Source organism: Asterias amurensis, chromosome 3, assembly GCF_032118995.1.
Source record: "Asterias amurensis chromosome 3, ASM3211899v1".
Taxonomy (NCBI): domain Eukaryota; kingdom Metazoa; phylum Echinodermata; class Asteroidea; order Forcipulatida; family Asteriidae; genus Asterias; species Asterias amurensis.
Genome location: NC_092650.1, coordinates 8,517,966 through 8,530,409, shown reverse-complemented (window position 1 = coordinate 8,530,409; position 12,444 = coordinate 8,517,966). Strand labels below are relative to the sequence as shown.

Genomic DNA, 12,444 nt, shown 5'->3' with positions numbered 1-12,444 from the left:
GTTTGAACGATGATTGCTATTGCCCGATATTCCATCACCAAAGCTGTGGTGACGGATTGGCAATTGGTCTGATTTCATGCCAATCAAAATGTTGGTACTATCGTAATATTTGTGCCAAATCAAGGTTGGACAGTTCCCTATTCCTTGTTCGCTATTCATGTAATTTGGTGGAAATTAAACATGACTTGTGTCTTAATTCTACCCACCCCCCCCCCCCCCCCCGCCATGTCCTCGCTCCTTCAATTCGCTCAGCATCCCAAATTGAGCTTAAAAAGTAGTACGTTTGCAGAAAAATAAGACAATCCAAATAGATAAACCAAAGCATTGCAAAAACCGCACAACTTTCTTAAATAACTAAAAGGTTGCACAATTTGCACTGACTAGGCCTAAAGGCCACATCGGCCGAGTTACCAATAATGATATGACGACGCACTTTGTGCATTTTAATGAAAAACGTAACAATTATGTCCAACATACAACTGTATGTATTAGGGTGCCAATAGTATAAATTGTTCCAATTAAAAACAAATTGTGTGAAAAAGCAGGGATGTATCCAACTTTCACATTATATTCTGCGCTTCTGCCATGACTGTAGGGCGCCCAAACATAAAGCAAACAACCAAGTTCAAAAGCATCTGGAACGTTGCAGACACAGCGTGTTTTTTTGCATAAAATACTTTAGGCATCGCCTTTGGGCGGCTAGAAAGCTGCTTTGTATTCATTTAACAATAAAGGTAGGATTGGCTACCTTCATTTTACATGCACACCGTTTGGGCCTACTACCAATGAACAATGCCTGTTGCCAGTCTATGGTTTAATCTCCAATTGCAATTGACGTGTTATACGATGATCTGTTGACAGCCACAAAATGACAGCGATAACTAGAAGCAGTCAAACCCTTTGAAATGTAAATAAAGGATTTCGAGTGCCATTCATTGTGTATCCATGGACTCTAGATGGTCCCTTTGTTGTAGTGGCTAGACAACAATATAAAACGAGCATGGGCCTGTTTCACATGACACTGTGCTCCAATGTGTGTAACTGTTCACCTCTATAGGGGAGGACCATAATTTAATCATAAAACTCTCTGCTTGAAGTTGGTGTTGGTAAATTGTGTTGTTGACTGTCGTCATGCAACATTGATAACCTTCAAGGGAGAAAGGTTGTTTTAGAATAGGGGTTCAACCATGGCCCATAAATTGGGCTACTGTCTGATTGATGGCACTAACTTCGACCTGACGCGGAAGTGTGCTAAAAATTGATTTTAGTCTCCATCGTGGAACTTTAGAAGCATGGAAGTAGAAATGTACTGAAATTCCACTTCTTGAGCAAGGTCTGAAACATGGTGAGTTTTCATTTAATATTCAATTGCTATGTCGGCATTTGTAATCTATATTATCGTATTGTTAATCTGTTAGTGTTTACAGGTATCGTATAGTATGGTGGCCCTGACGGGACACAGCCAGTCGTGAATATTTTTGCGACGTCGTGAATATTTTTGCGACGTCGTGAATTTATTCACGACAAGTCGCCAATTTTTTCACGACTAGTCGCGAATTTTTTCACGACAAGTCGCGAATTTTTTCACGACTAGTCGCGAATTTTTTCACGACTAGTCGCGAACATTTTCATGACGTCGTGAATATTTCTGCGACTAGTCGCGAATATTTTTTCAGTAGCTTGAGTGTGTAATTACTGTATTCACGTTGACGGCTTAGTAAGACTAAGCTGAAAGCTGTCCCGTACGATGATGGATCCGGAGGAGAATTCCGACTCTTGCAAATCGATGGTGGGTTATTTAAACAAAACTAACGTTGACGTATGGCCCTTACGGTAGGCCTACGAGGCCTGACGTTATAGTTTTACTAGTACTTTAGTAGGAGAAGGCTATCCTATGCTAGGCAATAAACGTTGGCACTTTCACTCTTCAGATAAAACATAACGTTATATGTCACCCGAGGTAAATTTTACAACAACCCAATGATAAGTTTAATTATAATGTATTGACAATTTCAGCAAATAAATTTGACAATTTTTACCTGAAATGTAAGAGCAATTTGCGTTGTTATTTCCAACTTGAAACGCGAGTTCGTTCCGTCACGGCAGGGTGCAACGCATCACGTAATCCCCCACCAAGTTTAACTGAAAGATTAATCCTTTGGCATTCAGAATTATTTGGGTTTGGAGTAAATCAACCTTGAAAACCCCCGAAATATTGATGAAAGTCAGACACTGTTTTTTCGAACTTCGATAGCAATTCTACTGGATAAAACATGGGCCCCATACACATAGCTGAGTGGCTATATAGCTTGGCTCTCTACGCGTGCCGTGTAAGAATTACACACTCAAGCTACTGAAAAAATATTTACGACTAGTCGCGAATTTATTCACGACTAGTCGCAGAATTATTCACGACGTCGTAAAAAATATTTGCAACTAGTCGTGAAAATATTCGCGACTAGTCGTGAAAATATTCGCGACGTCGCGAAAATATTCGCGACTTGTCGTGAATAAATATACGACGTCGCGAAAATATTCGCGACTTGTCGTGAATAAATATACGACGTCGCGAAAATATTTGCGACTAGTCGTGAAAATATTCGCGACGTCGCGAAAATATTCGCGACTTGTCGTGAATAACTATACGACGTCGCGAAAATATTCACGACTGGCTGTGTCCCTTCAGGGCCACCATAGTATAGCGCCTCCTTTCTTGGTGATCATCATACTGTTGACTGCACTCTATACCTCACCGGTGTAGATAATGTCAATAATTTTAGTCCACAGTAGGCCTCTAGGCTAGGGACTACTTCGTAAACGATGATTAACGTCAATTAGAGTTAGTTTGTACCTACAAAATGTCGATACAAAGTTTATAGACAATAATGCACAATTTTGCTAATAATTGCCTTCAATAATGTTGTCACCCTAGGGGTTTCCTCATCCATGCACGTTTATTTTGTGTACAGTGGTATCCATTTTACAGTGTCATGATGAAGAACAATGGGAAAGCTGGGAGTTTGAAACAATCTGATTTAGAATTATATACTACACATTATGTATGGAATTTAACTTGCTCCTCACTCTAAATTTAATAAAAGATTTAGTGATGTTGACATTTTGGGGTGGACATTTTAATAAACGTAGCAGGTCATATCCCATGTAACAAATTATATTGTATGCATATTGCTCCCATAAAACCCGTGGCTCTCTGGTGCAAACTACGTTGTCATGAGCAACATTTGAATTATGTATTTACAAAAAAAATATTCATTAATAGATAATTAGATAAAGTTCACACTTAAAATGATCGGCCTAATTATTGTGTAGATAGTTTTTATTAGGGTAGGCTCCTATCACTCAATCTTCGTCAAGGTAATGGGTAGCCTTGCAAACATAATATTTATATGGCCTAGTGTGTTCACACCTCAGCCACAATACTGCCGGGCACTTATTTATAGTCACAGTGTTTGATCATCAGCATCAATTTCATAATGGCAATATCGGCCTCCTGCCCGAGATAAAATAATAAAATAGCTGAGTTTCTAAAGATTTGTGATAATAGTTGTTAATAATTAATTGGGCTAATAGAAGCTTCATTTATTAGTGAATCGCACAGCGCCATGCAGATTTTGCCATGGAAACACACGAGCTGTAAGTTCAATAAAATTGAGTAAATGAAACAAAACTTCAAGGATCGTTTCTTTCGACTAATCAATAACTCATGTATATCTTAAGATGCTTTGTTGGCATTAAACATCAGTCAGTTTGACTCGTGGTACAAAACGCCTCGTCGATTTTGTCTTAATATCGATTGATTTTTTTATCCCCCGCGGCGAAAATGTGTGGCGATGAAAGACATGCTCCTATTACAGGAGCATTGGCTTTGTGCCACGATTTAGATTCATTATAGGGACTGTAGGCCATAAGTTTGGTAACTGTCAAAGACCAGAATCACAAATTGGCATAAAATAACACACCTGTGAAAATTTGGTAATCGAAGTTGTAGGAAAAAAATGAAAGAAAAGGGGAAAACCTTGTTACACAGAATTGGCTTTCCCAGTTTCACTTTGGGTGAAAACTTTTGTCAGGTCTGGAATTACACGGAGGCCACGGTAGGCCACGGCCTCTGTTGCCCCAAGTGCTGGCATTATTCGTGCCTCGTCAAGATCGGACGAGTTGGTTTATAAAAAGCGTTTCAAACCGTTTGTTATGAAATGCATAATGGTTAGAAAGATGTTTTAAAAGTAGAATATAATGATCCACACAAGTATCACTCAAAATTGCACGGTTTTCCTTTTACGTCGCAACACGGTGACTCCCATAAATGGCCGACCGTGTTAGTCGACGAGGTAAAAAGAAAACCACGCAATTTCGAGGCATATTTGTGTAGATCATTGTATTCTACTTTTACAACATCTTTCTACTCAAATGCATTTTATAACAAACGGTTACAGAACGCTTTTCAAAGACCAACTCGACCGATCCAAGGCAATGTGTTCCTTTAAGAGCCGGCCCTCTGCAAAATGAAAATGGCCTTGCCCTCTCAAAGATAGATCCAATTTAGAACTGCGTTTCTCTCAAACTACATTTACATCAAAGGGGGTAATTTCTGACAAAGTTTTATATAATCGCCGGCTCTCCGGTAGTCTTTACCATTCAAGTAAATTGTTATGGTCATTAACTTTTGGAGTAATTACCAAAAGTATATTTACATTGCCTTTAGGCCTTGTTTTTTCTTGGTTGTTTTTCTTGCCCCATTGTTAATTGCACCCCGTTCATGCTGACATTAGTACAATAAAACAAGCTGAATTACCCTGTCGTTGTAGCCAATGCAGATCACCTTAGTTTCTTTCTTGACATTCTGGTCCAAATTTTGTCTGAGTAGGCCTAGGTGTTTTGCAGTAACACACTATTGCGGGTGGGTAACATCTCTATTGTGAGAAGTGGTGGTTCTGAGGACGGCCGGATTGAGAAATTGTGGGTCTGTTGTTTGGAACAATGTACGAGTCTCCGCTAAACAGCTACATGATAGGCAAATCCCCTATGTTCTAAAGGTTGAGGGAGTTTCCCAATTCCGATTCCTCTCAGAACCACCATGTTTTACAATAGGGATTTCACCCCAAAACACGTTATTCTTATTGTACTAAGCCTCACTTTGCAAATGTTGTTAATGATGTGCAACTTCCCCATCTTGTTTGTTTATCCAAACTTCTCAGTTGCAACTCATATTTTACTTGTCCCGGTATTTTTTTTTATTCACCCACTTTTGTGATTTTCTGTAGGGTTTTGAAAAAGCAGGCGATTCCCTTGTTGTCAGGTAACATCACTGGGTCTGCATCCTCCCGCATTCGCAATATGGCACATGTGGGCGTGCGAGATGCAACGGGCCGCTTCACCGAGTCATTCGAGATCTTTGCCAAGCTCCCAGGTCCAGGGTCGCTCACCTCAATCAACGTACGACACACCACCACCGTGGCAGAGCTCAAGTCCCTGATTGAACTAGTGTGTGGCATCCCCTCTGACTTGCAACTTCTTTCGTATCGTCATCACTCTGTTCTCACCGACGGGGATACCCTGGGCAGGCTGTGCGTCATACCGGGGGCGCGCCTACCCGTAAAAGTCACGTATGGATTCGATGGGTTGGTAGATGCTGCATTGAGAGGCGATTTGAAAGAGGTGTTGAGAAAAGTTGCAATGACGATGGATGTTGATGGGATGTCACAGAGGCGATTTGTTGCGATGTTTATTGCTGCACACAAGGGCTTTCACTACCTTGTTGATAGGTGAGTATTGGCAAAGATTTAATTATTTCACACTCTTGTTGTCGAGAATAGAAGGTCATCGTACGTTTAAATTTTCACAAATCCCGAAAGTCGTATACTTCAAATTAGTCATAATGAGGCGATACTTGTTCGAGGCCTGTCATGTTAGGTAATTTCCAGAATACAAATTATGTTTAATTCACTGTCCTCTGGCACAATGTGACAAAACATGTCCTAACTTACTAATGTTTTTATCTCCAGATTGCTCTGCGATGGTGCTCTTCCGAATTCCCAAACTCCATCCGGCAGGACAGCCCTACACGTTGCCTGCGCCATGGGCAACAATGGATGCATCGACAGCCTCCTTCAACACGGTGCGTTGCTAGAAATTAAAGACGCCTCCCACCAAACACCGGCAGACACTGCCGCCTCCTGCGGACAGCAGGGAGCACAACGACGGGTCGTGCTCTACGCAAGGATTCTTGCCAACAAGGCCACCAAGGAAAAAACATGCACTTGGTCCACGTCTCCGAGATTCCCAAAGTCCAAACTTGGGAGTAGCGTAGCACCGACCATATCCCTGAAGGAGCTGGCGATCACTCCCGGTCCAGAACTCATGATAACTGCTTGGAAGGGTCGGGAGCATCATCATCATTACTTCGAGAGGAACCGGAGGCCATTGTCTTCAAAATTGGCTCATAGTTCTTTATTTCAGAATGACAGTGCTACGTCAAGCACCGAGAGCTGGGAGTCTCTCCGCGATTTTGCTAAAAGCAGTCAACTCCATGCACCATCCAAGACAGAGGTATGCCCTTGGTGTGCACCGATATAAATTAGGTGTAACATATCTGATGACAGTTTAATAAATTTGTTTTTCTGTGAAACATGAGACTAATCGAATTTTAGCGCAAACTTTGCTTTGTTATTTTTTCTAAAAGATGTTTAGCAGATCATACTCTTTATAGTATGATTCATGTGAGCAGACGGCTTCTGTTCACGGAACACTCGTTGGTAGAATACATTTTCTACATAACCGCTGCTTTCCGTATAAAAGGAAAGAGCTGTCGACAACACATGTTCATTTTCAATGCGCACTTTAGTCATAATTTTTTCGGCTGTTCACTGTCTTATGTTTTTACGCGCATTTTCTTGTTGTAGTTATTAGCAGAGCACACGAAATTGCTTATATCTGATATTAAACTTTGACTTTCTAACAGGATTCTTCTCCACATGGAAGCAAGATCACAACCGATAGGGAATCGATGGCACGCTCAGTTCGTCTCCACGATCGTCCTAATTCAGCTCTTTCATCAACAGCTGGACGAAGACCCAAAAGTGCCACGCCCAAATCAGTCAAGTTTTCACCCGGCGACTCACAGAGACCACCCACAAACATGGACAAGTATTCCGCCAGCAAAAACATACAGAATAGTGTAGCGATACCATCGGATTCATATTATAGGTTCGTCACTGAAAAGATAATGGGATGGTGTAGTTTTTAAAAGAACTCTGTTAAAGGATTTTCATAGTTTTTGTAGACCACAATATCCACAGTCTTAAACGGTTTAAAGGCTGGAAGAAAGCTTGCTTTGAGATGCTGTAGTATTTTTGAGATAATTAGCAAAGCAATGTCACTTTAGCACCTCTTGAAAACATTGGTCTGTGATTTTCACATTTTTTTCCAAAACTTGACGACTAATAAAGCTGAAACTATACGGATAAATTATACTCATCTTCATTCACAATGACTATAGGTACTCATGTCATGGCCATAAACTGGATATACAAAAGGTATCAAAACCATTGAATATGGAAAAAAATGTCAATCGAATAATTATTTTCGAAATCTGTCATATAGTATGTTGTTTTAAATCTTAAATTTTTTTCATCTTATTCAAAGGTCACCTGTACAAGTTCCAATTAGTAGTCGTCCATCACTGGACTCGGTACAGACCGATGCTGCAAAAAGTTGTCTTCGAAAAATACTCGTCACAAATGACAATGAAAGGCACAACTCCAGGCAAAATCTTGGTACTTGTGAAACCAACAATGTCAATGGACAAGTACCTAGAAATGATCGTGGAGACGGTAATGAAATCACTATGGGAAATAAGGCCAATGATTCGTTCTCAAACAGCAGTGACCAGTCCTCAGAAGAATTAGACTCAAGAGAGATAAATGATATGAGAATCAACTATCTAAACGATAAGCTCCGACATGTAATAGATCTACCAGTTGAACACCCTCAACGCCTGCAGTTTATGAAGGAAGAGGAAAGCAAGCTCAGTGATGGGTCTCCATCACCGTATAAGGTTTCCAAAAGGAAACCAACTCCTGAAGAAAATGAACAAGCTTTCAATGACTGGCTTGCCTCCAAGTCACAAGACGCACGAGATCGGAAGCTAGTTAACAAAGTTAACAGAATGCTGAATGATGCATTCGGTAAGAAAGATGAAACTTTGGTCGTCGAGTGCGATGACCAGGTCCAGATAAAAACTCCGCTGACATTCGAAGCTTGGGCTGAAAAGAAAACTAACCAGGGGAGACTTCGCGCCGATAAGCTGGCAGCCGAGTCGGTTAAACAGGACCAAGAGACGGAAAAGAAAGCCGCGGCAAGACTGAACGGTGGTAAATCGACTGAAACCTGGCTAGCCGCGAAAATTGAAAAACAAAAGCAGGAGAGGAAAGCTGCAAAGCAAAAGGAGGATGAGAAGCAACGTGCCAAAGCCGGTCGCGAAGAAGCAGCGCAGGAAGTCTTTAAGAAGTGGTGCATGCAGAAACAATGGGAAGAGCTGCAGATGTTGAAGGACAAACCACGTACGAAGAGGCGTCCCAAATCAGGTACCAACCGGAAGACGGGAACCGCTCATCGCCTGACTTCAACCAGGCGAATACGATCACATTCTGCACCACCTCGCCGGATCAGGATCACACCATCATGATGACATAGACAATTAAATTATAAAGTTACCGATTTAGTTGAAATTGTACGTGGTCATTCACTCTTTCCTGGTGACTCGGATTCTCGAGAAAGTGAGATTCTAAACAGCTTGCTGTGTCAGTTAAACCAATTTCTGTATCATTTTGAACAGTTTTCGGTACAGGCGGGAAGGGGGGGGGGGGTCATGCGGGAAGTTTGTGCATAATAGTATAGTACTGTGCTCGACGTTTTCAAGACAAAAGCAAATATCTTATTCCACATAATTTCCCTGGCGTCATGTTTGCACCCCAACGCACTTTTCTTGGATATGTAGTGGTGAGAAGGTTTATCATTAATTTTTGTTAAATAAACATTCACATTGGTCAACAGTATAATAGGCCCGTTTATTTAGTTTCATCTGTTCATACATTTTTGTTAACCAAGATAAAAATACTAAACCCAGATAACATTTCTGTATTTGGGTAGAATGCCATTTTGCTTGCACTGTTTGAAATACACCATGGGTTGATGCAGTAAACTTGGATCTCCTCACACCATGCATTTACAATGATTTTAAATAGCACAAAAGCTTATTTCATGGAGCTTCTTAACGGTCGATTTTGGACGCACCTAGCAATGTTTTCATTTTGCTAAAAGCGGTAAGCATGGCAAAAAGGGTCCGTAAAAGACCTTTATAATTATACAAATAACACGTACCAGACAAAGGTGATGATTTGTTTTGCATCGCCACTCTGCATTTTTTTCGCCCGCCATTTTGTCAGCACTTTCTTCAAACTAAAATGTTTTTGGTCACGTGCTGAAGCTAGCAACAGGTCGTGAAATAGGTTTACGCTTCAGCAAAATTGTCTGCTACAGTTAGGAAGAAAAAAATGCTTACCGTCAAGCAGCTCCATGAACTTGGGCCCTAGCATTTAAATTTGCGTTCAACTAGTTGTTACAAAAAAAAACCAAGAGATGTGGGTTTAACGTGACAAACTGACTACAATGTGTTTGGTACAAAACATTTTGGCTGCTCAACAGACCGATATTTACTGTTGATTAATAAACAAATTACACTTCCACTTGGTACTTACCCAGAATCTGAACTTTGATCTTTTCTTCAGTTTCTTGCCTGGATTTTGGGGCATATCCACTGGCATACCAGTTAGTCGATCTTAGTTGAGTTAAAGACAAAGATTATGAATTAGATATGTATTGAGGTTCATTCTTGAAGCTCATTGATGGATATTATTATGTTTATACCCAGAGAGCCTTCTACACACTACTAAAATTTGCAGTATCAAGTACGAAGTCACTCAATAGCATAACTTTAGAATAACTAGAGATTGAGAGTTTGTGAACAAACTCAAGGTGTTCGGTTTCCGGGAGTAAAAGCCTGGATTAAATAACAAATATTACACCTTGCTTTGTTCTCAAGATTTGTAATAAATGATTCAAATTACAAAAACTGTCAAAACTACATGATTACGTCATCTAGTAAAAGTGTATGTTTGGTGACGTCATCGGTAATATTTGTTTTAAACCAGACCTTTGCCAGACTTGTATGGTGTGATGGTAAAGCATCAAAGGATGTTTATTTCGACCTAAAAGACAATAAACCACGCCCTTTCAAATCATTTCACAGTCACTTCCCGTTTAAACAGGTCAATAGGTCAACGAAAGTTCACCAACATATCCATTTCTGTCAAGTACGTAAAGCCCTTTCATATGATGTACAGATTGTCAAAATAGCTTATGTAGTTTAGGAAATATGAACTTAGGAAATATTGACTGACGACTGAAGAAAAGACTGTAAGGGGCATGTATGTTTAACCGCCTTGAACGAAGACTATTCTTCATGAAGCTTTTTCGCGCTCTATTGATAATGTTTTAAAAAAGAAGTAAAAAAAAAAACGTGGATCAAAAATAATGATTTTTTGAAATAATAATTTGAATTTTTATTACTCAAGAATGGATGACGTCATCATGACCTAACTAACACATTATTCCACTCCTAATGCATATCTAACTATGTGCGAAGTTTCAAGTTCATACGAGTTTGGGAAGTGTGCTTTTGTTCGAGGACAAGGGACGAAGAGAAGAAGAAGATGAAAATCTGGATTGTTTTATTGATTTGTTTGTACTAAAGTTTTGTTTAATCCGGCAGTTTATTTTAGCAAGACCACTCCTAATTGCTTGGGCCTTATGCTTTAACCATTCTGTTTTCTTTGAATGTTTTGTATTGTAACATCCATTTCTGTGCATGGAGGTAGAAATAGATTAGTTTACGTAACGTCCTTTCCTACTAGAGAAAGTTTGAAAGGGCTTATGTTATTTCAGAGATTTTTTTTCTTCAAAATATTTAACTCAAAATAACTTGGATAGTTGTTTTATCAAATAATCAAAACCATTGATGATTATGCTAAGTTCAAGAAGTAATAGATATCGTAATACTGACGTGAATTCCGTGGGCCCAAAACGCCCTTCACCCGGGGGGAGTGGTCGATCGATGTAACGTCTCTATTCTTCTCGGTGTTTAACCAAAACATGACCAATGTTCGTCATTTTGTACTGTTGTTTTCTCACATAATTAAAAGTCCCATGAATCACTGAAGTAGGTGGCCATCTCAGCGAAACTCCGTCTTTAATTCCACATTGACCACTAAGCCATCAGAAGGGTAACATTTGAACAATTTGACGCTGAAGATTGAAACGAAATCGTTTTCGCAGCGTTCTGCATAGCTATAGCTCTATGCATATCACGCTATGGCACAGAGTACAACAAACTTGGCAGCATGCCACCAAATACATTATGCCTAATACACTACACGTGTACGCCACAAGTGTTACGCACAACCAATGGGGAAATTTCGTAGTTCTTTATACAAGAAATTGTGAACTTTCAAACTCGATTTTGAACCAGAAGACGAGCTCAAAATGGGATCACGTCTTCGAGGCATTTACGGAGTTTTTAACCCATCATGTAGATCAAAAGTTATGATTTTTTGAAATAATAAACTTTGAAAATTCATAACTCAAGAATTGATGACATAACTCATCGTGACATAACTCAAACGGTTTCTTCTCCTATACATATCTAACTATGTGTGAAGTTTCAACTTTATATGTGCTTGGGAAGTGTGATTTTTTTAGCGGACAATCGCCGCTAATAAGCAGAATGGGAGATCACTGGAGCGTGCTCTGCTGCACCGCTAATACACTACACGTTGTGTGTATGCCTACGTGCAATGTTTATGCACATACCAATGGGGATTTACGTTGTTCTTTAGACGTGAATTTTGAAATTTTCAACCTCTCTTTTGAGCCGGAAGACAACATCAAAATGGGGTCATGTCTGTGGGGCGTTTACGGAGTTTTCAATGACGATTCCGATGATGTTTCGATTGTAAAAATCCCTCATGTAGATCAAAAGTTATGATTTTTTGAATTAATAAACTTTGAATATTCATAACTCAAGAATTGATGACGTCATCATGACGTATCTCACACGGTTTCTTCTCCTAATAAATATCTAACTGTGTGTGAAGTTTCAAGTTCATACGATGTTTGGAAAGATGTTTTTGTAGGGGGACAAGGGACGTACAGAAGAAGAAGAAGAAGAAGAAGAAGAAGAAGAAGAAGAAGTATCAATAAAAAAAAAAAACCGAACAAAAATAAGAGGTGTTCCGGGCTGTTGGCCCGAACACCTAAATATAGGCCTAATACTTCATAAAAGCACTCCTGGTAATTTTACATTTC

At 39.8% G+C, this 12,444-nt stretch overlaps 1 protein-coding gene across 1 annotated transcript; it reads left to right on the top strand.

Moving 5' to 3' along the window:
- The first annotated feature begins 1,007 nt into the window (after positions 1 to 1,007).
- On the top strand, positions 1,008 to 12,279 carry LOC139935183 (uncharacterized). The gene is made up of 5 exons (XM_071929654.1): positions 1,008 to 1,345; positions 5,286 to 5,786; positions 6,027 to 6,570; positions 6,983 to 7,227; positions 7,666 to 12,279. The coding sequence occupies exons 2-5, from the start codon at positions 5,359 to 5,361 to the stop codon at positions 8,705 to 8,707; spliced, it is 2,259 nt and encodes a 752-aa protein (XP_071785755.1). The 5' UTR covers positions 1,008 to 1,345; positions 5,286 to 5,358; the 3' UTR covers positions 8,708 to 12,279.
- Positions 12,280 to 12,444: the final 165 nt, after the last annotated feature.

What these genes read in the sequence shown, in the direction of transcription:
- LOC139935183 (XM_071929654.1), top strand. Translation starts at nt 5,359, where the DNA reads ATGGCACATGTGGGCGTGCGAGATGCAACGGGCCGCTTCACCGAGTCA. An exon ending in TTTCACTACCTTGTTGATAG is followed by an intron (nt 5,787 to 6,026) that starts GTGAGTATTGGC and finishes TTTTATCTCCAG; the next exon opens with ATTGCTCTGCGATGGTGCTC. An exon ending in ATGCACCATCCAAGACAGAG is followed by an intron (nt 6,571 to 6,982) that starts GTATGCCCTTGG and finishes ACTTTCTAACAG; the next exon opens with GATTCTTCTCCACATGGAAG.